The sequence below is a fragment of the Pezoporus wallicus genome, unplaced genomic scaffold (genome assembly GCF_028554395.1).
Source record: "Pezoporus wallicus isolate ANWC-B61680 ecotype Strahan unplaced genomic scaffold, APGP_CSIRO_Pwel_v1 contig_2025, whole genome shotgun sequence".
NCBI classification, from domain to species: Eukaryota; Metazoa; Chordata; class Aves; order Psittaciformes; family Psittacidae; genus Pezoporus; species Pezoporus wallicus.
Genome location: NW_026640253.1, coordinates 1,399,300 through 1,426,582, shown reverse-complemented (window position 1 = coordinate 1,426,582; position 27,283 = coordinate 1,399,300). Strand labels below are relative to the sequence as shown.

Here is a 27,283-nt window from a genome sequence, read left to right as displayed (position 1 = left end):
AGTGCTGCGGGCCAGATCCTTCTCTCATTTTAGTATATGCCACCATACAAATAATAGTATCTTACTATTTAAGAGCCAACAAGCATGCAACATCAACTTGACACACAGGTTTATGCTAAATAACTGAGAAAACAGAACTATTTGGCTTTATATGGGTATTTCTGAAATGGTGTTGATCAAGTACAGCTGTGTGAAGTTGGAGTAATGATTAGGAAAAAGTGCTTCATTTAGAAATATGATAAATAACAAGTAACAATACACTGCAAGTACTTCTTCTCTTACAGAATCCGTGTATTATAGTATATGTACATCGTTTCCTTTTAACAGACTCATTCCTTTCTTTCCCCTGTTTATACATGCCTAATTTATCCATAGTGGACATAACATTCAGATTTTAAACACCCATATATAACCTTACTGCAGAGTCCTCTCATTGTTACAGAGCATGAATGGCCCCTACTTCTTAAACAGCATACCAAATACTTTTGCAACAGGCATTAAGGTGTAATGCAAACAGGCAGCTAATGAATTACCATAACTAATATCATAATAACGAAGATTGTTGCTGTGATTATTTACGCACTTGCTGGTTAATGTGCTTTCAGATTTATTGAAGCCCAATATGTTCAAACAAACTAAGTGTATTTGTGAAAATACAAATAATACATTTTATAGTCACAGATGGAATTAGACGACTTCAGTTTTTCCTATATGTTCAGTTGTGCATCTGCTGAAAAAAAGCTCTTTCTCAGCTAAAACAATGATTTTATCAGTTATTCATATGCAATCACTTTAGGTTTTTTTGAACTATTAACATCAGTAATTTCAATGTCTGTCACTTGCTATTCTATATATTGCCAAGGGAAATTTTTATGTGACCCTAAATTTCATTCAATTCCTGTCTCCTGCCTGTTTTGCTTCTCTCTCAAGCTGCAAAGAAACAGATACCTAATTTCACCACTGTCTGCCACTTCCAGCTCCTTTTACTGGCTGAAAATTCATTGTACTGGTTCAGAAAAAGAAAAATCACTCTCATTGCTTCTACTGCCCTGATGTGGATAATGGCCAACCCATACTGAAAAGAATCTCTACACATTTTAGATACTGCAGCCTGTATTGTTGTAGTACTACAAAATAACAGCTTTATTTTATTAAAAGAGCCTAACTTTAAGTGGACCATGGAATATTTATGGCTCTCAGTAGTCCTTTGAAAGAGTTATCTTATGTTTTTCTGCTGATCATGGGTCAGGGGTTCAAATCAGCACTTCTTTCTGTCACTCCTTATATATTTTACTATAATTTACAGCTCAGCAAGAGGACTCATAAAACAAAAGTGTCTATTTTACTTCAGCAACTAATTCCAGCTAATCAAAGCTTTCCAGCAAAACAACCCAGCATGAAACTCTGCGTGGAAAATATGCAGAGAACAAAGCGTTTTGTCAAATAACACATCTCATGATGTAAACACATATGTCTCTTATAGGAAATTTTATCGCTTCCACATTATCGGCACACAAAAGGAGCATTCTTGTCGCAGACCTGGTGCGACTGTGGAGCCATCGTCATTGGAAACAAGAGCCTGATTAGGTTCCCACACAGATATGAATAGATTTTCTTTTTTTAGTGTAACGCTGCCTTTCTTATTTCTTAAACAGACTAGGAATTGTGGCTGTAAAAACAGTGAATTGTATTTGGACGACATTTGTTTCTTCATATTTTTTTTTTAGCTACCCAATGACACCAATTATCCCATATGGTTGTCCTCTTCTGGAAAGTGTGAGTTAATCCACAGCTGTGAAGATGAAGACGCACCCAGCAGGCTCTAAATCTGGTGGGTCTCTTTTCTGCTAATAGTCCACAGTCTGCTGGACAGATGTTAAGAGGATTTGTTAAATAAGTCAGTGACAAAGCCCCAGACTTCTGCTGGGGAAAATGATTAGCAAGACCATATCTATTCTTCATAGATTTACATTTCTTGCCTCATCTTCTGAAGAAGCAAATTCTCATTACTTGATAGAGGAGTCCCACAGCACATCTGTCCTGCTCAAAATATGAGTGGCCTAAATGATCGCATCAGCATGTTTTCAGAAGAAATGATAGATCTTTTTGTACATGACTTACTTTTGCATGTAGTGTAGTTCCTGCACTATTATTTTAAGTTTGGTTTTATTCATCATACTATGGGCTCATACTGGGAGAGCCTGAATAACTATTGTTAGCTTAAAATGTCTACTTACATTTTTAATGTAATGGAAAATGTAAACTGAAGATGAAATTATCATTTGACTAATTTTTCTTTAAATATTATTAATACAGCTTATTCTTAAATAAAGATATCACAGATAATACATTCTAGCCCCAAGGCTCGTGGTGATTGCTGATGTCCTGGTAGGGAAAAAGAATCCCAACAAACCAAACCCAAAACACTACCAGAAAAAAAAAAACAAACAAACAAGCAAATGAAAGTGGAATGAGAAGACACCTGCAGCAAGATCCACATTTAGACATCTACTGACTCACTTTTCCTAATCCCAGCCATCATGATGGCCTGACAACACAGGCATCCAATCCCAAAGTCTCTCTCAGTTACAGTCATGTAACAGGAGAAACACTACAGAATTAAAATATAGGCACCAGTGCAATGAAGAACAAACCTGCCTTCAGGCACATGTGCATTAAGGTGCTCTTAAAATAATTTCTGTTTCATTTGGGAACTGTATTTCTTGTTCTTTTGACCTCATCCTACTTTGATGTAATGAAGTAGAAATGGCTATCAAAACAGCTCACTGCTTTGCAGGCAACTCTCATTTAGGCATTGTTCCTGAGATTGTGCCCCTTAGAAATCAAATGACTTTGATTTCATTGAATTATAACAATTAGAAACAATCTCTCCGCAACAGCCTGTGCACAACTTCTTTACTGTAAAAATGTGGACAAAGCCAAGAAACAATGCTTACAGCTCAAAGAAATCATCAATCACTGCAAGTACCTGGAACAATGTATGTAATTTGGCACCTGGCAGTTGCCTCTAATATTTGTTTCCTCTTAGAAAGTAAAGCAGTTGGTTTATTAGTTTTACAGCACCTTGACTAGATTCCAAAGATACAATGTTACCCGCATCACCCTTTGAGGCTGATGGGAATTTTTTATGAGACAGCAGCAAATATGTGAAAGAAAATTTCATTCTCTGCAAAAAATATGAATTAAAAATTTTTCATAAAATTTTTATACAATTGAAATTCAGACAGTATATTAGATATCATACCACTACAGAATATATGTAATATCAGTTCTGTTGAAATAAAGCAACAACTCAGTTCAGAGTGTCAGAATCTGTGATATTTAAATGAGACTTCCTATTTTTCCCAATGTGACTGAGTCAAAAATCTAGCCATGTAAAGTGTAGGTTCTGGTCCTAAGTCCCCCAGGGAGAAAACTGTATTTCTGCCATGTCAGGAAAGAGCAAAAGGCAGGTTGAAAGCTGACCGGGGGAACAGAGTAACGGCCACTAAAAAAAAATATATTAAAAAAATAATAATTGAAAGCCTTCTGTAGTGAACATGGAGCTCTTGCTTTCTGAGGAGTAATTCCCTTGTGAAACCACTGACTGGAGGGAGAGGCAAAAATCCTCACTGACTTGGCGGTTGTGTCTCACCTCATTTCACTCTCCACCCCCCTCCTCTTTCCAAACAGACAGTGTTGGTCTGCTGAGAATATGATGCTAAGCCACTTTTCCTGTAGAGTTTTTAAACTGGGCCTCTGAGAAAGGGTTTGATACAATTCAATGACTGAAGTAATACCTTTGTCCATCTGAGCATTAAATGCCTCATTGAAATACAGCTTAGTTAGAAAGAATTTCAGTAAATGGTGCTTTCATTTTTTTTTTTTTTATTATTATTATTATTCCTCTCCCAGCAGATTACAGCCTGGGTCTGAAAATGCAGTTCAGTCACTTTTGGTTGCCTCTCAGGTCAGGCCTTTAGCCAGTGTTAATTAAATATAAGCCCTTTAGAATACTGGAGGTTAAATGAGAGCAACAAAACGGTCTTCTTCAGAATATTACCTCATGCTCTCCAAAAGGCCGTAATCTGTTTGGGAAGGGCCCTGATTTAAATGCGTTTGCCTTAACAATGAAAATTTATTGAGGGTTTGAGGGGGGAATCCATGGTAAATGCTATTTTCTCCAACAGCTAGTAATCATGAAACATTAAACACCTATTTCCATGCAATATACCATGTCTATTGTGTTTAAATAACACACATCATAAAGGAAAGTGCTGCAGCAGACAATTTAGGCTGTAGCAGCATATACAGCACAATTTTCACCTTGATAAAGTGAAACTATAAAGAATCAATGCATAAGTCAGACAGCTTCCATACCTAATATTCTTCCCTGCAGCTATTAGAAGTTCACATTTGTGTCTCTAGTAGGCATGAACACTAGTATGCCTTCAATTTCATGTTGTCAGTCACATTTTGTTGCCTGTTTCATACAATTTGACCAGACCATAAAATTGGAAAGTAGGTGATATTGTCTTTTTTCATCCTAATGATTTTAAATGAGAAAGGGAGGTTTTTCTGTAAGGTATTTGTTTACCGCTTTGTAAAAAGTTTCATAACAATCTTACTGTTAAATTAGTCTAAAGAAAGATTTTTAATATGTGGTAATTAGTCTTGTCTTTCTGAACACAACTTTACTGTAAATACTCCTCCTTGACTATCCCTTTGTCCCAAGATTCCTTAGAAGAACGCAACCAAGCGATAATTCAGCATTATTGCTGCTTCAGTGCACTAATCGCTTAAAGAGCAGCAAGGACCCTATGTTTACTGCCACAAGGCCCCTACAGCCTCCTGGCCTAAGGCAGGCTCCCCAGCCCAGCAGTATCCAGATGTCAAGAGGAAAATCCAGGTCCTGATGCAGCGTGCTGCTCCATTCCAGTATGGCCTAAACATCTGTTTCATCTGCTGGCATACAACCTGCTGAATACACTGAGCCTGCTGCACAAAATAGGGAATTGAATGAGGGTGGGAGTGAGATACTGCAGTTGCATAGGTCAGTGTATGTATTGCTAAAAACACTCTATGCAGACACAAAAATTAACACAAAATGCTCGGAATCCCAAAACTGGAGTTTGATCATTTGCTGTCTCAGATGGAGCTCTCCAGACTAAAAATCTAGACAAATAGCAAGAAGGACAATGTGATCATTAAAAACACCCCAAACTCCATCTACACAATATATGCTTAGCATTTTTTGATCCTAATGGAGGAAGAGGCCATGACATCTTAGCTTCTCAATTTACTAATTTTATGGTGGTTTAATCCTTCATAGTGTAAGAAAAGGACAAAAGAAGAAAAAGCATAGAAGTACGTTAACACGAATTGCTTGTTGCAGTTCTAAGAGCTGCTCTTTATATAAAACACTTAAAAATAAGGTGAATTTAGGAATCTATTACATATTTTAAAACTCCTATAGTAACTCAGGAGCTTTAAAACAAGCATCTTTTGTCTAAAATACAGGAATATGTAAAAATTGTCAATTTATCTTGAGGCATGACAAAACCAGCAAGCATTTTACTTGATCTAGATTAGGTTCAGAGAAGGAATAAAGGAATGTTAACTGTTCTCATCTCTCCACTTTGTGTATCTATTCTCTTGTGTTTTGCTACCAACAATAACGGAATAGTTGCATGCAACCATGCAAATTCTCTGAGTTGTTTATGAAAGGAAGATCAAAGCCCAAACTGAGTGTATATTTTCTTACTGTATTTTTTCTCAAGAGGAGGACCTAATGAGAGGTTGTTTAACCAGCAGTCTTTCTCTGCAGCTTCAGAGCAGAAGCACTGTCACAGTGCAATCTCTGGGCTTACTCTTTTCCCTGGCCAGCCTGGGGACATAGCTCACCTCTGTGTGCCTGGAAACAGGAGCACAGAACACAGGATGAACCGAATACTTCTGTGTCTCACCTCCGCATGGGGTGAGCACCTGTACCCAGAAACTGGGAAGTACCTCTAAGACTTTACGTTTAAACGCACCCTCTGTGAAGCTGAGAAAGTCACCATTTTCTTTGTGATGTATCTCATGAAATGGATAAACTGTTAGTGCTTTAATACTACAGTGTCTGAATGAGGTAAATCTGAATACAAACATAAAGTATTCCTAGTAAAGACAAAATGTGAGCAGTAAAAATCTGCTATTTTAATAAAATATTGTAAATATAAAAAAAACAACAATGCAGCAATATGTAAAAACTTCATCAAATATCTATAGCAATTTCCTCTACAGAAGGATAGCAAAAACATTAATAAAATCTCTTAGGCACAAAGATTTGCATTCCTTCATTTAATGCTGTCAGATTACTGATATGCTACTTTTTGATCACAATTTTCCTGTTATTTACCATGCACAGTGAAGAGCACAACAGAGTTATCTTTGTGATTCTTCCAAATTACATGTCGTAATACACAGCTTGGAAACTGGCAAAAAATATTTAACATTTTTATAATTTTACAAAAGAACTGTGACATACTCTGCTTAAAACTATTAGGTATTTGCTATAGAATTACAGAGATAAATAAAAGTTCATTTAAGCTTAAATACCTTTAGTAGAAAGTCAGTCACAGCAAAGGACAACTTCATTTGCTTGAAAAAGTAATTTCCAGTGGATAATGTTATTCAACAAAAAAGCGAAGTGTTGAAGATAAATCTTTACGTGTTTGCTTCTATTAGAATTTGCTTTTGGCATTTTTATAGCATAAATTCTATCTCATCAAAATTGTGGATAGCACTAAAGTTAACAGAGTTAGCTTGTTAGCTCTCCTAGGAAAGCAAGCAAGGACCAGGAAGCATGGCTCCAAAGATATCTGCAAACAAAGGCTCTAGTATTTTAAATTCCTTCTCCTGTATCCAAAGAAAGCAAATAAGCAGCACTTATTTAAAAAAAAGATATAACCAGATCTATCAGGAAAATATGAAAATATACCAGATGGTAGCATCGAAGTATATTTTTTTCATTCACTTTACACTATCATAATATTACCTTCTCTGGTGACACTGTAAATCAATTTATTCACAGAAAGAATTTAAATTTCTTTCTGATATCTTTTTAGAAGCTCTTCCAAAAATCATTTTTTTATTCCTTACTGCTAATATAAAATATCTGTAACAGTAAATGTGAGAAGTTTATATGAAGAGCAGTTTACTCATGAATTCAGACAGTTTCACACACTTCATGTTTAGAAATGTATCCTGGAATAAAGCTAGTATAAAAAGAAGAAGCTGCTTATACAGAATCCCTGTGATAAGGGAAATAAAATTATGTCATTGAAAAGCAATTAATTACAGTAAGTTTGCTGAATGGATGATAGCTATCAAAACTTATCAAATTTTGCATTTCAGAATTTCATATATTTATTTTTAAAAAATGCTAGCACATGAATGGGCTTTGTGAGAGAAGTCAGTAGTTTCATTCAGTCTCATGTCAGCAGGATTACAAGCAATTATGAGTAACTGCTTGTTGAGCTGTGTGAAATGAGTTGGTGAACGAGTTTCCTAGTAAACGCATGTCCATGTCACTGGTACGATTGCCAGTAGTGTAGACAATCTGAGTTGAAGGGACCTAAAAGCATAATTAATCTCCTAATCCTACATGGGATGAAATCAATTCAGGCCTGAAGATGGTTGTGTAATTGCTGCTTCTAGTGTAGACCTAGGATTTTTAACCTGGCAGCAGACAGAATAACAGAGGCATAAGTAAAAGAAAAAGAAATCAGGAATCTGAAAAAAATAAGTGGCAATAAATCTTCATTAGAAATATTTCTTAAGATCTGGCATAGGTCCATGGGTTCATTCACAGCTGGCCATCCAGATGGAGAAATTGTCAAATATTGCAGTATTTCCCTGTGTAGAACTGTACAGACACAGAACAAGAAAGCAATGTTCTCCAGCCACTGCTAATCATACTGAAAGGCAAAAGCACTACAGCTGAATTCCTAGAGGCTCCCATGACAGAATAATGAGACACCATCCCAATAATAAACGGGTGCAAGCCAGGAAAAAGGAAGAGCCCATTTAAACTACCTCTCTCAGTTCCCATGGCTGAATCCCCACCTTGTGAGAAGATGCTGAGACAGCTCCACATTTAAGAGCTGTATTTTTGAAAGTGGTGCTTGGGGTTTGAAGCTGTAATGTTTTCCTACTTTTAGAAGAGACATAAACAGTTCATGTGGTAGCTCGCAGCCATTCTATTATTTTCACTAGCAAAAATGGACGAAAGGCAGGGATATAATAAATCTACACTGGCTCTACTGATCAGGAGAAGCTTTATCAGTCAGCTGGGGCACATCTGGGAAAAAAAGTCACTCAGGTGCATCTATAGCATCCCATTCAACTAACATACCATTAAAAATGGTTTGCCCCTGTTAGGCCTGCCGTGTTACCTGGTAAGTCAACATATTTAAAATGTACATTTAAATACAGGAAAAAGTGTAATATTTTCTTTATGAAGCAAAAAACAAGTCTGGTTTAAAGATATTTTAAAGCATTACAAATAATTGTGCTTTACAGACTGCTTAGCAGATCTCTCTCACTGATCTTTTACTGTATATTTAGAACTTTCATGCACCTTCAAGGAAAATTAAATAATTTCCTTAAAGGAAGTGCACACAAAATTATGCAAAACACATTCAAATAGGTTTATAAAAAATACATCTAAAAAAAATCACATTTGCACCTCAAAAACAGGTAACTGGGAAGTTACTATTACAAATTTATCATAAACTGATGCATTTTACACAAGTAAATATGAATTTGGGCTAAGAATGCCATGATTTTAGAACTGTGGTGGGTGTGATGGTATTTCAGCAACAGTGCTGGGACCAGACTGAAATGGTTTTGTTGCCTGATCTTAGCCCTCCCCTAGGTGTAGAAGTAGACTGCAGTAGAAGACATAGTCTGTACTGGATGAATACTATGGACAGGTCATAGATGTGTTATTTAATAAAGCTGTAGACTAGTTAAATCTTGTGACTTGTTTTTAGTGTTTAGAACAAATGAACAACTGGTGTTTAGAACAAACGAACAACTAGTGTTTAGAACAAACTAGGGTTTAGAACAAATGATGCAACTTCTCTAAAAGGACTTTACCTCTTTTTTTAATTTGCTTCCAAACACGCCAGTGAACATGACAACACACTCAACTATTCCTGCACCTGAAAAATTTCTTCATCTTTTCTTATACTTAGCTATTTGTTGTGATTCATGCACGACACCAAAATACATGCTCGATTGTGTTGACTTCACTACATTTTGTGAATAATTCCTGACATTTAAGCATGACGTGTTTTACTTCCTACATTCCTTAACACACTCCTCCCTCCAGTCTTTTTCTCAGGACTCTTTCAGCCTTCTGTGTGTCTCCAGCCATATGCATTCTTCATGCTGAGACTTAAGAAGAGACAAATGATACCAATACTTTCTGTGAGTTAGGATACTTTTCTAGTTTCTTAATCATATGGATTCTAAAAACTTCACAGACCAAATACATCTCAGACAAACAGGGTGTTGGAGGCAATACCTTTTCTATTTTATTGTCTAAAAAGACTCAGTGATAGAAATAGCAACAGAGAGAATTGATGAGTTCAATTTCATCTTCTATGAATTTCCCTTTCTTCCTGAATTGGGTCAGTGGAAATACTTTATTATAATCAAAGATCCTCTGAAATAAGGCAGGTGATGATCTTTCTACTCCATGAATCTTTAAGAGAACTCTTCAGCTTCTTTTAAGCACACGTGTGTGTGTATTTTTATACCTAGAAGCTCTCATCTAACCATCCTTGCTCTTAAGAACTTTTAATTCAGATGAAAGGTGAGTTATTAAGACGTTTTGTTGTTTTTTTTTTTCTGTAGCAATTAGTCAGGAAGGAGTGATGATACAGAAGCATATTATTTTCCTTTGTGTATAAAACTAACTTAATAGTCATTTTTGTCTCTAATCTGATTGCTGCTAAGTTCCTAAACATCAAAATATGTTAACACCTTCACACGAAAAGATCCTACATGTTTGTAATTTGTAGCCAAATTAAGCAGCTTGCTGCACAGTTATCAGAAGTATAATAAAATTCCAGAAACATATTCACTTGCAGCTAATTCCTGTAAGGCATATACCATATACATCTCTAGAAAGCTTGAAGGAAACCAACCGCCAGCCCAGAGTATGCCTCCCAGTCAGCCTATTCCCCAAAGGGATGCCTCAGTTTTAAAAGAGCTTTAAAAGTTGTGTTCATCCCCCAATGGCACTCCATAGTACTGGTGCCTCTGGTGCTCTGTCAGTAAATGCATCAGTAGCTTATTTGCTTCTTACTGGCTTCTGAGTGAATACATACCCCAGGGAGGGAGCTTTGCAAAGCACAATTACTTTTAAATAGAGATTTGGCTTTCAGTGAGGGGCAGCCAGTGGTTAAGACAGCGAGAAAGTCTTGTTGACGCTGGGGGCTCAGGCTCCTCCAGTCACTTGGGCTCAAGCTTCTGCCTTGATACAGACTGAAGAGACACAGGAAACCTGCAATCCAGGCTATAAGGATGACATCCTTTTAAACATACAAGTTTCCTGATAAGTGAGTTTATGTTTGTGCCATTTATGATTTCAATGGTAAATTCTCCCTGGAACAAAGCATATGAGCCTGGAAGGCAGCTGTCTTGCTTGGTAAGATCTAAAGGTGAAAAAGATAGGCATCAGCCCAGATGTCTGATCCCAAGATACCAGATAGAAAAGTCTTCCCTCTTGAGAGAGGAGAGAAGGTGCAGGAATGAAGCACTTCCAAAGGTGGAGGAGTGGTTAGTCATCTGAAGGGAACAGAAATGGGGAGCTGCCAATGCCAGACTGGGTGACAGTCCAGTGATTAGTGTCCTACCTGCAGTGAGGGGAAACACAAGGTCAGGACCAGACCTAGGCTTGCCACAGCCAAGATAAGTACTAAGGCTGCTGCAGACTATAGAAACAGTCTCTTTCTTAAACATTCCTATAAATTTTTTATTAAATAATGTGACACTGTTCCATTAAGCAAGAATGGGAATAACAAAGACATGCTGTTTAAAGCAGTCATTGGAGATGCAGGGCATTAAATGGGTGAGAAAAGGGTCTTGCAGCTGTAATGTTGCTGTGCCAGGCTGATTACTCTAGCTAAGGGATTTGTTTGCTTCTCTGTCCATTTTTACTAACTGGAAATGAATAGGGAGACTCCCTCTCATTTTGATCAGGAATGCCATTACTGGAGGAGCTAGGAAAATCCCCCTAGCCAAAATTTCATCAGACTTGATATTTTACTGCCAAAAGCCCCAGTTTTGATGGGATGTTTTTTCCTTATTAATACCACTTTGTCAGATAATTCAGGGCTGAAGATGAGAAGGAGTAGGAGAAGATAGTGTATTAAGAAAATCTGTGAAGAAAGGAAGTTATATGGTAAAATATTGAACCAATGACATCATTTTCATTGATACTGCCACTGATATGATTCAACTTGATGACACAGATATTACATACAGGGACATAAACATTCAAGTAGGGAAAGGCAGAAGTATAACTATTGCATTGATTTTAATTAGATTTTCCTAAGTATGGCAAGGTTGGCATATTTTTAATTTTATTTTCATTAAAGGACTTGCATGATCTCTCAGAGCCCTAATAAAATTCTCCAACCTCTTTCCTTCCTCTGCTAGAACCTAAATTTCTACGTAAGAAAAGAAGCAAAATATTTAATTTACTACCTCCATGTACTGAAATTTGCACACCATTCCCTTAATTTAGGCCACTATTCACTGTATTATAATAAGGAACATTCTGTTAAAATATGCCCACCTAGAGCTCAGTAGTCTTTGAATGCTAGATAAAATCATTCTATAAGGCTAATGAAGACAGAAACTCTGTCTGTAACAATATTAAGTTTGTTTTCTCTAGTGATTCGAAGAAGTGAGCAATCTGTCAGTAATACATTGAGGGAAATTACTTGTCTTGTAGGAATTCCTGCTGACAGGCACTCACTCACAGTGCTGACCCAAACATCTACCCACTGACAAACAAATTACAGTATCTAACTCTGAAAAGGTTAGTAGGTGTTTTTAATTTTGATTGGTTTCACCAAACCTCTTTCACATTTACTCAATCACCATTCTTCATTGTGTTAAAAAAAAAAGGAAAGGAAAGGGAAAGGAAAGGAAAGGAAAGGAAAGGAAAGGAAAGGAAAGGAAAGGAAAGGAAAGGAAAGGAAAGGAAAGGAAAGGAAAGGAAAGGAAAGGAAAGGAAAGGAAAGGAAAGGGAAAGGAAAAGGAAAGGAAAAGGAAAGGAAAAGGAAAGGAAAAGGAAAAGAAAAAAGAAAAAAAGAAAAGAGAAAAGAAAAGAAAAAAGAAAAGAAAAGAGAAAAGAAAAGGAAAAGAGAAAAGAAAAGAAAAGAAAAGAAAAGAAAAGAAAAGAAAAGAAAAGAAAAGAAAAGAAAAGAAAAGAAAAGAAAAGAAAAAAGAAAAGAAAAGAGAAAAGAGAAAAGAAAACCCTGTGGGTTTTCCATTTGAAAAAAAAATATTATTGCCTATATTCGAGAGTGTTATGTCAGATAAAACTGTTAAACTGTGTCTAACCAACATTAAGACTGGCAGCCCTGCCAGTGACTGACTGGGTGAGTGAACACATTACTGAGACAGCATTGTAGAAATTAATTTTCTTCAATAAAGTGATTTTTAAGGCTCATATATTTCACATTCTAAACATATGTCACTGTTTCATAAACAAAATAAATGGATTAAAATAATACATTACCAATATGCTGACACATGGAGATATTTTAATTAGAAATACTTAAGCTGCGTGATATTTAACTGCTATATTTGTTGAAGAGGAGCATGCATCATTGCATAAGACATAAGGCAGGTACATCACTTTGCATGATGTGGTACCAGAGTGGGACCAAATCACTTCCAGTGTGAGCTATCACTATCAGATCACATTAGCCCCACTAAAAAAATTGCTTTAAGATTACAACATATAAAGGAAAATCTGTAAGAGCAGTAGTCTGCTAAAACATCTTTTTCATTGAAATAATAAGTCACCAGGATCCTAGTTCCCGAGAATAATATTTCTTCATAAAAAGCCACATTTAACATCTTAGCTATTTAAAGGCCATATTTACATGACTGTCGCATTACATTGGCCGCTTTCCTGCACATTCTTCTTGACATGCTTTAAGGACCAGCACTAAAATAGCTGAGGAAAGCAAATGTCAACTATGTCCTGAAATTTATATGTGTGAGAGAATTGGAATAAGTAGAAATGTAATATATTGTTTACTGTACTGAGTGCCCTCTGTTCTCTAAAGGTCAAAAGCATTGTAACCTTAGAGTTACAGTTTCTGATTGTTCCCAGGGTTAAATTCATTATAAAAATTAATGGTTCAAACCCCTCAACCTTCAGATATATGAGTATTCATGCCTCCATCTGCTGAACTGTTCAACTAAAAATAGCATTCTTTGGCTTTCCCTCTACTAATACTGTGCCCCTGAGGCAGGCTATGCAATGCTTCAGCAGCACACTAGATCTGCACCCAGCAGTATAAAAAAAGGTCATTCACTTTCTCTGCAATTAGAAGAGAGTATGGAGGAGTAGGATGAGATGGGAGTGAAGAAAATAGACAAATATGTGTTTAGTTAAAATTTAATTTTTTTAAAAATGGATTATAAAAACTTCAGGCTTCAAGAACACAGCTGCAACTATAGTTAAGACTTGCCAAGGTTCATTAGTGTTATAAGCGATAAATTTTGAAGGACAAATTACACAAATAGTTTAGGGAAAGAGTTATGAACGAAATCTTTTTTGTTTTGCTTTTTTTCCTAGAGCTCACTTTGTTTAGGAATAACTCCAGCTAGCATCATTGTAGCGCTTCCATTTCTATCAACAGTTTATCAGTTGTGGCTGAGAGAGTTGCAACATTTCCTTATTTACCTCATAGAACACTTCGTAGAAATATCTAGAGAAAAGGCAGATTTTTTCTTTTTAAAAGAATAAAGACCACATATTAACATTCCTTGTTTGAAAGTAAGGACATGTAAGTGCCACATCTGCCACATAGACTTCCCAGTAATTAGGTTACTGCTACAAGCACCATGAGAGATGGGAAAATTCATTTCCTGATCAAGTTCACTCATTTGGGAAGATTACTGGGCACACATTATCTAGAATCAGTTAATATCAGTGCAATCACCTGACAGCTAGGGAAAAATTTCAGGGAAATGGGAAAGGAGAGAAACTCCAGAGAAAATGGATACAAAAAAGAGGAGCAAAGGGAAAATTATTGATGTGTTTTGCTGCTCACACTGATTAATTAAAGCAACACACTTCTGTTACACACATGCATCAAAACTGGTTCACACATCACTATGCATACCTGCTGCAGGTGTATTTGGTGATATATCAGTAAATTATTTAGCAGAAGTTTGATTTGACACGATTCACTCACAGTTGATTGAAGCTGGAGGGGTGGACAGAAATAGCCTGGCCCTTTCTCTTAGACCATACCTACAGAACTGTCCCCACATCAGCAAGACCCTCCCTCACGACGAGATTCCTAACAAGGCTTGGTCCACATATTTAAATCTTTGGTGAAGTTGTTGAGAAACTAGGGAGACTGGCCTGAGCTGACAACAGGAAGTATGGAACACAACATCATCAATGTCACCTTAGTGAAATAAAAAGAAACTATCTCATGTCAACACAAAGCAGAGCAAGCCACCACTTCAGGAATACCGACTGGCATAAATATGTGGTAATTGTTATGCTATGTTATGATATTCAAAGCTACAACTGAATATCAATGGTATTTTACCACTGGCTGATCAATGTGATACAAACTCTTAAGAGTGGATGGGTCAAACAGGTCTGTTACTAAAGGAGGACTTAATAGTTTCATTTTACATTTTACTTTTTTTTTTTTAATACAAGGTCCATGAGAGTGAAAGTAGTTACTTGAGAAATTCCCAGATGTAATTTCAACAGCTTTTTAACATAAACCACAGGTGAACACAGACATACAATTCAGAGAAAATATGTTTTGATACCAGTGCGCTAAATAACCTGAATAAGATGGCAAATTATTAATTACAAATTGCCCACTGAAGAAATATCCTCTGTGGAACAACTGCTATTGTTACATGATGTACCTGGGAGTAAGCGTTTTTTTGGTGCTATTAGATTCAGAACTTCCATAGAAGTTGTCTTAACACACAGAAAGATGGAAACACAGCATTGCTGCTAGCTCCTCCCTAAAGAATGATCATCCCAAAAACTCGTAAGTGAAAAAAGACAAGAGATTACAAGATAGAAGCTGACAGCTGGATATGGATTATGGAATATGATTTTGGAACTAATAATAATGCTCTGGTAAAGTTGAGATGTTAGATCTACTGCAAAGCCTTTTGCTTTAAATGGCTTTCCCTTCCCAAGTTTTCCAAACATAGATATTACATGCACGCTCACATGTAGAAGCAAAACCAAACCTGCAAATTAATTAGCTATTGCTCACACTGGCTGAAAGGAGCAGAGATTAGTTTTGTGATCAGTATTTTTAAGCACTTGGGAAATACTCAGATACCATGGCCACAGCATGCATGTAAATAAATAAGAGGGTGGGGCACATGGAAGAAAGGAAAGGAAACAGAGAAAGAAGGGGGAAGGGAAGCAAAGATGGAAAAATGAGCTGAAATGCTACACCCCTAACAGTCTTCATGACGCATCAGGTATAACAACAAATTCTCTCCAACAAACACACCCAAATAAATGCTCATTTAGGGCAGGGAACACTTAGGGAATTGACACAAAGAAAACAGTAATAGCACGAATAAATAAAATTTACTTCAGCCATTTGACAGATGAGCAGGTATCAACTGAAGGTTAAGCGCTCTACTACTTAAGCTCTCATGACCATGAAACGTTAAAGGCTTTGAAATCCCATAAAAGTGAAATTAAGATAAAATAGAAAAGGTCAAAACAAACAAAAAAACCCTCTTTTACAACAAACATGTCTGAAGGAGAATTTAGGCTTCTCTAGCACTTAAATGTTCCTGAATTTATCAGCACCACTTTCTTTGCTGATTGTTTTCTCTCTACTTGTGCTCATCATGTTTAACAGCTCAGTTTATAATTTCTGCAGATTAATGAATTTGTACTATCGCTGTAGGTTCTAATCAAGGCTGATGTGCAAATAGATCTGTGGGTCAAGCTACAAATGGATCTTGTAAAAGAAAAGAATGTTAGTGGTTTAGATCCTGTTTCCTTTGCAGTTGAACAGTTTTTATCCTTTTCTGCCTTGCAGTCTTATGTAGACTCACTATTTGTTGTGCTGCATTTCAAAGGTAGCAAAAATAGTCTCTCTATTCACAAAGCTGATTTCTAAAGTCTTTTCTCAACTAAACCTAATGAGACTTCTGCTTCAGTAAGTATTCAAATACAGAGTTTCAAAGATACCTTGTTATTTTTCCTTTTGAAAAACTTCCCTTCGGTTTGAAGCCTGTCCAAAGTATAGTCTTAATATAATACTATCATGACCCAACAGTATTTTTTGGAGATCTTTCCCTGCAGTGTAAGGGTACTCTCTTTTCAAGTTTTGATTGGAGGTGAGGTCAGACCTAAGTTCAAGGATCTTTTTCACCAGTTCTGGACCACCACTGAACACTGAGTTCTGGTCCCATTCTCACTTATCCTAAGTAAACTCTGTGACTAGAATATCATCAATAGGTAAATATGAGAGGATTTTTAATTTGCTTTGGTCCCTCTGGAAAATGATATAATTGCACATGGATAAGCAAAGTAGATATTCATCTATTAGCAGGATAGCTCTTTGCTACTCTAGGCACAATTTATTCTTGTTTTGCATCTGAACCCAACTCTAACCTAACTCATACAGGGGTTTCAAAGGTTTACTTGCAAATAGTTACAGGCATCCTTAACAGCCTTTCCTCTCATGTTCACTGTCACTTCCTTTACACACATTTTAACTCTGACAGCTTTTGACTATTTCTACATTGTTTATAACATTGCTGTGTCTTTTCTTGTGAAATCTAAAACTTCTTGCCACAAAAAGCTAGCTAATACGGTACATAAATCTTTCTTTCAAAACATTTCATTCTACATATGCCAAAAATAAATGAATTGACTAAACCAAGTCTCCTGACCATGCTTGGCTTCTGACCAGCTTAATGCACAAAAAGGTTGAGATTACCTAAAGACAAAAGCTAAAGAGTTTGCAATTTATTGTATTGTCAGCAGCACACTGTCTGAAATAAGGAAAATACCCCAGTAATACATACTTTGATACACTCATTGCTCCAATTAAAGGCAGTGCATTGCAGTTACAACGGAGAGACTAAATGAAAATAAAGTACAAAAAGATCTTTGAACTTATCTCCCATCAACTGGTCATATAATTGAAAAAAATACTATTAACTCTGCCAATATAAAATACACAGAACAATGTCTTTTACTCACAGTATCAAGGTTGGCCACATGTAGCTACATTTGCAGTACATAAGGTGTTAATCCTCCTGGGATGTGCTCAAAAATTATTTAACATTCAGGCTATTATTTAGCATACAGCTGGTTAGCAGTTTTCCCCTAAAATGCTGGCTTCAATCCCACATTTTTTTGTTCTGGCACATACCTGGAGCTGTAAAGGGCTGAGTCCAGAAGCAGCAGCAGCTGCCATTGTTGATGGAATGAACTGCACAGGGTAGTTATCACCTGTCGGGAGAACAATGCGTGCAGGTTCAGACAATGAGCAGAGAATAGCAGCAGACAAGTGCAAACATGGACCTAAGGTTGTCTGTGCTCCACAGCACTCCTCTAAGCCTAAACATCTGCAAAAACAAAAGGCTTTGCTGGGCATGGACTTGCCATTCTCTCTTGGAACTTTTTTGTTAGCATATAGCTAGTAGGCAAACTGGCAAAACATAGATGTGATACTCGTGATTTTAATTTTCAAAAGCAGATGTTCAAATCAAGTGTATAAGCTTGGGCACAGAATGGGCCTTAAGGCCACAGACACACGGGCAAGATACCCCTGGAAACCCCGGTGATTCCCAGAGGAAAAAAATTGTTGTCACCACATGTTTCTTAAAACAGAAGAAATTTGTTACAACTCAAAAAATTTCATTGCTGTTTAATGCAAGGTGATTTCTTTCCAGTATTGAGTGGCTCTTTCCTGGGAAAGCTATCTGGCTCACAGGTTGAGGATGATTCTGGTTTTGAGGTTGAGGGTCTCTGTCCTAGGATACCTCCTTTTATGCAGCCGTAGAGAAAAGCAGAATTAAATCACTTTTAAAAATAGCTTGAAATATAATTTTAACTTTCTTTTAGATCTGGGAACCTAATGAAGTTGATAGATTAGGTTCAGTTACATGAAGATTCAGGCTCTAAAATTTCTGTATTCTCTTCATTGGAAACTGAAAAATCTATGCCCTCTGCATTGAGGGAACCACAAATGCTCCAGAAAGCAGGAGGTACAATTGATCCAAAATGAGAATGCTGACATTCTATCTTATAGCATCTATGGGTGTTCCTACATACCTGCATCACACAGTGCCATTGGGACTATTAACCAATGTAAAGAAAGAAGGAAGGCTGAAATACTTTAGCAGTGTAATCTGTATAATATAAAAATGCATACAGTGCTAGATAAATGACACAGTAGCTATTATTTAATGGTATCTCACTTTGGCTCAAGCTACTTATTTAAAGTCAGTGTTATGTACTATCTACAGGCTACATTTTAACTGGCTGCTCCTCTGTACATTTTTGAGATTTACAATAATCAGTCTGTTTTACATAAATGTTTCCACACTAAAAGCAGAATGTAGCAATGAGGGAAAATACAGAAATCCAAAATAATATAATAAGGAAATTCCAAGAATTAGATTTTTTTTGCCATCCCCCTCAAATTAATAATGATAGCTGAGCCTTTGTAGTCACTGGAGTCCTCAGAACCCTCCCTTTTTACCACCTGAAGTGCTATTGCATTCAGCTGAGTTTAAATGTTTTTTTGTTTCACTTTTTAAATAAATAGTACATGTCTAATCTAGAAGTTCTCTTTGTATCATATCCATAATACCTCATCAGGCCATTGAGCACAGTACGTGCCTGTACACAGTCCAGTAACAATTGGATTCTGATTGCATATGGAGCTTTGCTACAATGCATTCACTAACACTATATTGTACTGGTCTCCTATGGAGTAATGTTCAAAATATCTCCTCTTATTTTCCCCCTTCCATGAGGTTGATTTTAATTTGCAATGATGTTGGGGGTTTTTCTTTAAAAAAAAAAAATAAAAAAAAAATTGTAAAAACAACAAAAAAAAACAACCCCTAGATCCTTTTCTTAAAGTACTAAAGCTGTCTCTTTACAGTTAAATAATTCTACTCATCTCTTTGATATTTATATGAAATTATCTGAATAAATAAGATCTAAATCTAAGTTAAATAATGTTTCTTTTAGAAATATCTTACAAGGTTTTAAAAAAAAATCACAAAGATGTTGAATTAGTGATGCTTTAAATGGGAGCGAAGGGGGGGAATAACCATCCGACTTATCAGCATGGACTGCCTTGCAGAACATTTTGGAGGCATTCTTTCTTTAAATATCATGAATTATTCATTCCTGTTCCGTACAGCAATCTCTTCTTCCTCCCTCCCCCTCTGCATACACTTTTTAAGTTCAATACCAGTTGCTTATTTGTACTAAAACATTTTCCATGTCAAACATATTTTAAAAAAAATCAAACTCTAAAAGAATTCCCTGCGGCACTCCTTTTTCACAGCTGTCATGCTCCTATGGTTTGAAATAGCTGGATATTTTATACACATGCGTGCACACATAGAGGTTTTGTCTTCGCAGTTAATTTAATAGTGTCTCTACCACACCCTGTAGTGTTCTCTTGCTCACCTGCTGGCTACAGTTCATTCTTCTGCTACAGGAAAAGTAACATTGTAGTTATGTAATTTATTTGTTATTGAAACATAATACTGTCCCTTTTACCCCTCCTTTTAACATATTAAATTATGGTTAAGTCCTGGTATGTCTGTGCTGAGAAGAAAAATTAATACTCTCTCAGCTCTGGAGTACCTCCCTGACACTAAGCAGTAAAAGCAGAGCAAAGGTACTCTTTTCACCCTTGAGGAAACTGAGCATGCAGGGAATGGACTGGTTTTAATTTTTAATTACATATTTCCCCCTCTCATTTTCTCAGTGCAAGAATGGATCAAGAAGATTCTCAGTAGCTGTCTTGGCAAGAAATCAGTCAATGTATTGTAGCCTTTTTTTTTAAATTTGTTTCTTGATTTGGAATGCTTGCATAAGAATCCATTCATTTAAATTTGTACAAAAGGCAGCAGAACATGTTCGGACAGGTCTGTTTTAGGTACTGGTGTGCGCTGGCCTTTGATAACCAGCGGTGAGAAGAATACCAGAAGAACAAACCCTGTCACATTTTGCAAACTGATCTCTTCAATCTCTTTGCTGTGCTGATTGTCTATTTACATTTGGCTGCTGTTGTTTATATATAAATTGGTGTTTACAAGCCATGGAAAAGTATGCCAGACTTCTGTTCCATTTGTCAGGTTGAGCAACATTTCCAAATGAATAAAAGCAGTGAGCAATTGTACTGTGTAATTCTACATAGAAATAATGTAAATGTTTCTTTTTGTCTTGGATGAAGCAATGAAGCTTAGTGGACATTATTTATAGGATATATGGACTTAGTTTCCAGATCAAGGCTCTGTGAGCTGTAAGGAAAGAAGGATGTCTGGCTCTTTTGAGACTCAGAGCAGGGGAAAGGTGTTGCTTATTCCTCGTCTCCCCTAAAGCACAACTGTAAGACACACACTGATTCTCCTTATCTGACTTACAAAGCCTTCGTTTTCCCCATTTTGGGATTGTAACTTAAAATCTGTCTCTTCATGCATGAATCTTAGACTGCTACTTGCAATCTCTCCAGGTGTACTCACAGGAAACAGTTGGAGGAGACTTAAGAGATACAAATTCCAGGGCCTTACTCTCCCAGGCATACTGAACAAGCTAAGGAAAGCATATCTCTCCTCAGCGTGTAGTCGAGATACAGCAAGTCGGTACACACTCCTGCAATATTCCCACACAGAGCATGCATTTTGTTTGTGCGAAGGCATCAGGATTGAGAAAGATTTTACTACAGGTAACTGGCTATGGCAATACTATGGAACATCTCCCCTGTCTAATGACACCACCTTTGTTCTGCCTTAGATCTGAGGAGGGTTTGCTGCAACACCGCCTTATTGCCACCCTCATGTCACAGCAAAATCAGTTGCCCCAACAATTGCCTGTCTGCAGGTAAAGAATTTCAGTGCAAACTCCCAGCTCAAAATATTCAGCTGCCCCCTACCATTTCCAGCTCTTACCTCAACATTTAGGTGTTAGGCACATATGTATTGTTACAACAAATCCTGAGGTTACAAATTCCTTGTTCCAACCAGTAAAACCCAACAGGGAACACATGGCAGACTTTAATGCAGTCCTGGGGGATTTCTATTAGAAACAAGACTCATGTAGCACCTCTGCCATGCAAAGATACGTGGCCAACTCGGTACACAGTTGATCTGATGTATGCTTTCTGTTCTCACCTGCCAACAGGAACAGCAGCCTAATGAAAGTGGAGTGCTGTGCTATGTAAAATTTAAACTACCTTAGAGCTTTAAGTAAAACTTCTGAAAGGTCTCTTCCAAATGGAAACTGCAATGATGGGTATCGGTGAAATCCAGCAGACCTAGGATGATGTTAGTTATATGGATTAGCTACTGTAATTAAGGAGTTTAATTAGTTTGATGACAAATATATCACACATTCTTAGGTCCAGCTGGGTGACAATAAGACTGACATTTTTGTTTGTTTTGCTTTACCTAATTTTACTTTCATTGGTTTCAAAGGAGTTACTACTTATTTGCCCCAATGCAAGTAGGAACCAGGCCAAAACATTGGCTCCTTTTCTCACTATTTTTGCCACCAGCCTAGGAAAACTGTATCCGTTTTCACATTTCATAGTATTACCAGCATAGCAAAAATCTCTCGTAAACTATTTTTGTGTATAAAGTAGAATGACCTAGGTAGGCAGATAGGAGTCGTTTCTTAGCATTCTAATCATCATTTTTATATACTTTATGTGTGAAATACAAAGAAATGCTTTGAAAATACAATGCAGCATGTCAAAACCTTTTAAGACAGAGGTTTACAATCTCCGTAGCTTATGTCTGTATTTTCAGTAATCTTTTTCAGAGATACTTTCCACATCTGGTAAAGAACTGACATAATAGAAGACTATCAAGCAAGAGTAATCATTCATTTCCAAGTCACATGCAAATGCAGCCAGCATGGACAGTGGTCACTCTCCACTCAGAGCAAACCGGAGCTTCGTTTGAGCTCTGTGCAAAGTATGGTCGGGCTCCTCCCCAGCATTACTTCATATCAATACTCTATCATCATTCTACTTCCCCATTCCCTCTTAGCCACAAAACTTGAAGGAGGTAATACTTCAGGCACTGCAAGATGGAGGAGGAAACTGTCTTCCTCCTTATGCAACTTACTGTCTTCTCCTCTTGACCCAGAGCACTAATGGGGACAGGATAATCACATAATCACCACTAACTTTTCCTGGATGCATGAGGTTGGTTAAGTGAAGGGAAATTTGAACTGGAAGAGGACGTATAATGGTACTTATGTTACCCAGCAGTTCCAAGTAGTAAGTATAGAGGTCACAGTCCAAAAGACAGCACAGTTGCTTTGCTGTACTTGGAATATGAAATAATTATATTAGCTGCATAGCATGTCTGGGCAAGTATTAGCTTCCTAACAGCTGCCAGTCTCAGCTTCCCACTGGAATAAGTGGTTACCCCCACAACCAGGTACTCTACGAGGCTCGTCAAGCGCCTGCAGGTCAATAGTCACAACAGTCATTTGAGATGCATAGCGCCCTAAAGTTTTAATTAATCCAGTATACAGTACAAATACTGAAATATGTATAAAAAATTAATTAGGTGGTCTATGCAGCTCTGATTTCTCAATTAGTACTTACCATGCCGGAAAATTATATTACATGACTTTGAGATACATAAGGAAGCATGGGGCTTTGGGGATTTTTTTTTCCTAATGTAATTATTACTTGTCATCAGCACTTGCTAACTTTGGACTGTTTCACCTCCTAGAGCTCCAAAACATTGTGGGGGAGGGAGGAGAAGGGGGTGGAAAGAGGTTTACAGCAACCTCATGTTATAGTTCCTGCCAGGCAGCAGGAAACTCTGTCCTGTCAGGCTTTAATATGAATCATAGTTGTATATCAGCTATTTCTCAGGTTTTCTGTTCATAATGACTTTCTGAGCTCAGGAGTTTAGGAGCAACTAAGGAACATGCTGGAAGGCACTCAGAACCTAATAAATTCTCCTCTCTTCTATAGGTCCTTCAATTGAGGACATGACCTAGCGTAGTTTGTTATAGGAATGCCATTTTCTTACTTCAAGGCAGTTTATGCGCAGATTTGCACCAGTACTCAGTAACTGCTATCTTGGCATTGAACTAAACAGCCATGAAATCATTTCCCACTTAGTCCATGAAGATATAGGTACATGGACATGTGCACGTAATCATATCCCCACTTGTACACCAAGTCAGGACTTCTCATCTTGACTCCTCTGTCACACTAACACTGATATGCTGCTTCCAAGTTGGAGCTGGCTTATATCTAGCCCATTTTCTTTGAGGACAATTCAAATTAAGTGACTGTGCACACAGTATTTGACATTCCCTAAATGACACAGTTTCAAAAGCAGTCAGCTCCCATAGTTTCTGTTTTTGAAATCCCTTTCACTTTATTTTCTGAAAGTCAAAGAAAAGCGATAGTGTCAAAACTCAGTCTTGCCTAGATCAAACTAGAGTAAAATGAAATAGAACCTAAACAGACAACCAAGAAGAAAAATGGAAGTATCTGAAGGGTTAATCCATCTGCTACCTTTCCTCAGAAGTATAAGCAAGTTTAAACTGACAGTTCTAGAGGTGAAAGTTTCATTTCTCACAAAAGTAGAAGAGTACAGGTAGTAGCAGTCAAGTTCCTCAGAAATTACTTTGGAGAACCCTCTCTATGAAAGAGTGTAGCTTAATCTCCAGTTTAATTAATTCCTTAACTACTGTGCCAAGAGTGCCAAAAATAGGAGTCAATCAATACCAAGTGTAGTTAATGGCATTTTTTTATCACTATGTCTCTCCAACAAAAACTACTGACCTGCCCAGCTACCTTTGGCACACACACGGTAAAATTTAATAAATATATTAAAAATATAAATATTCTCATTTCTTGCAAGTCACTGGGAATAATCAGATCATTGTGACTTCTGGTCTTTACTAGCAACAGCTGCATATAAACCACTAACATACTAGCCAACAGCTTAGCTGTGTTCTGAGGTATCTAGGCCTTGATTTTTGCCTGCACTTCATTCTTTAAACCTGTATTACAGATCTCTCCTTCTGTTTTCCAGGAAGTAAAAAAGTGCCCTAGATCTGTATCACCTGCTGCTATGAGGTCAACAGGATCACACATAAAGGAGTATAAGCTTGATAAAGTGTTAGGACAAGTACTGTAAGAAACACTTTAGAATAAGCACAGAAATCTGTTCTTGTGGGGGAAATCATGCTGGTACTCTTCTTCCCAAGTCATTATTTTACAAAGCAGCCTACAGAAGCCAAAATCAACACAACGCAATTTGACATAGCAGCTTTCAGGGAGAAGCACAACTAGCAGCTTAATCATTAATAGTCACTCTTCAGAAAGTATCTCAGATTAATATGGGGGAAGGAAGGAAACTGAAGCGCATGCTTTCTGTTGGCTGTGAGAAGAAAATTATTAGCCCGTGTGTCACAGACAGTTTCCACAAGTGGCAACTCTTATGTCTGTGGAGACAAAATATTCTTCGCTTTGGTCCCCAACTGTCACAAGGTGGTGATGTGTGTGAATAACCATCATCCTGTGCCACCTAGAGCTAGGTGTCTTTCAGAGCTCCATTTCAGAGCACTGCATAGAGTGCATCAGTTTGTCAAATAGGAGAAGAACTTTTGGATTCTAAACCTGAAAATAAGATGATAACAAAGATAATAACAAAGGACAAAGATTCTGTGTTTAAAAAGGAATGTCTCTAGTCCAAAGAGACAGAAGAGAGTGGGACAAATGGAAATACTTACTGAAATCCTGCTTAGCCTCACTTCATCTAATATTAAGTAAACTTAGGGTTTTAGGTTCAACCTGCCTTTTAATTAGTATGCTGTTTACACCATCTATTATGAGGCTTTACTTTGGATTTGACCCTGTTCCAGCTGCAGTCAACAGCAAAACCACCACTAATATCAGGGGGAGCAGGATCAATGCTTTACTTTGTACGTCTCATATTTAATGTCAAAAAAAGATACTGGTATATATGTTTTGTAGTTATTAGTTACCAGGTTAATATGCTAAAGGCAGCTTGAAAGGGAATTAATGAGCAAAATAAGGTTGCTCCTTCTGCACTGAGGTCACTTACAAAGAATGTACAAATGAAAATAAGGTTGACTTTTATTTACTTAACTATCTTCCTACATTGAATTTCTTTGGCAATGTGTCTTTAAACATTTAAAGCCCTGTTTACAAGGAGGCTCTGAAAGTAGCTTCAAACCATTATATCCCTAATTGAATTCCCCAGGAGTCCTGTAAACTTGGAGGAAAAAAAGACAGAAATCGAAACATTTGCTAAATCATCTCAAAACATATTTCATTACAAGGTTATGTGACCTGTTACAAGTCTGAATGATGACTGGGATTGAACTACTGAAACCTTTCATTATTCAGATTGAAATCAAACAAAAGAGTTAGAATTTTGCACAAAACACAAGTATACTGAAGATACCAGAATTAATTAAAGATACGTATAATGGCATTTGTATAATGGCACAGGTCAGATGAGAAACAAATTACTAGGCAAGTGGGCCAATACATTTAGAGCAAATGATTTTATGGGAAATAAAGGTTAAAAAAATCATGACAGTCAATAACTAATATTCCATCCACCTCCTGAAAACCAGAAGGATTTTTCAAGTGGAGCTGCAAAAACTCCACACTATTGCCAACCAGCTACACCTGTTATGCATCATCCATATGAGACAGATCACACAAGAAGCTACAGTTAATATCTTAAAATGTTAAATAGCTTCACATTCCTGTCAGCTTACCTGGCTTGTAAGTTATTCCAGGGGGGAAGAGGAATCCCTGCTGGGCTGCAGCAGCCGCTGCCAGCGTCCGCTGGTCGTGTGGAAAAATTGGGATCATGAGCGGAGGCATGTGACCCTGAACCTGCTAAACAGAAGAGAGCCTCTGATCAGAAATAGCACAAATTTGTCTTGACAGGTATTTCTCCCATACTGATAGTGTTCTTGTGTTCACACAGTCCCACAGAACCTTTGCCTTAATATAATCCCTGCCAGTTTCACATTATCACATCAAAGCCCTCACTAACATTGTTTTCCCTCAGTGTCAAAGGTGTAACAGTCTCAGTGAACTGCACATTTTCGTACTTCTTCTGCTCCTCTATTATTTTTTTTATTATTAATATTTCCCATCCTGGCACAAGCTAAAAAGGTATAAAACCTGTGTAATACACTATAGGTTCTTTAAAAAGGAGTATGTACTTCTAATAATTTTTCACAAGTTTTCTCATCTTTGGCCACAGACAGCAGTGACAAGCATTTTAGAGGTAACGTAACACTGCAGCAGCTATTTTGATGTTCAGATTTTAGTACCCTTAGGGTAATTTTAATTCTGAGATCATACAACATTGTACTGTTCATATATATACCAACAACTCAGGTATGTTATTTCAAAATCTATTGAATAGTCTTCTAGTCAACAACCAGCTCTTAAGATTTAAGGCTCCAACATCTTGGCTCCCAATTAAACTAACATCCTTTGCCATACACACCTCACTATGACATATAAATTGTTTGTCTGTTTAAGCAGTTTTATAGCTTTATGCGCTATCATGTACCTTGGTAATTAAGGAGTTGTATTCAGAGACCATTTCAGAATAAAACCTACTTTATCAAACTTAACTTGACCTTATTAAATGTATCAAAAAAGCAAAAACATGCAGAAGAAAAAAACTGTTCACCTTATACCAGCATTTGTATTTAACATATAGAAAACGGGAGATGTGATAG

General features: G+C 37.0%; 1 protein-coding gene across 19 annotated transcripts in view; it reads right to left on the bottom strand.

Annotated features, from left to right (window-relative positions):
* SOX6 (SRY-box transcription factor 6) overlaps window positions 1-27,283 on the bottom strand; it is a 371,657-nt gene that overhangs the window by 71,692 nt on the left and 272,682 nt on the right. For 16 of the 19 annotated variants that reach the window (XM_057418199.1, XM_057418198.1, XM_057418194.1 and 13 more), the window contains 2 exons: window positions 26,300-26,423; window positions 17,694-17,773 (listed from right to left, as the gene is read on the bottom strand). In XM_057418199.1, coding sequence (XP_057274182.1) covers window positions 17,694-17,773; window positions 26,300-26,423 — 204 coding nt within the window. The remainder of the gene's footprint in view (window positions 1-17,693; window positions 17,774-26,299; window positions 26,424-27,283) is intronic. The other 3 variants (XM_057418204.1, XM_057418206.1, XM_057418208.1) reach the window with 1 other exon arrangement.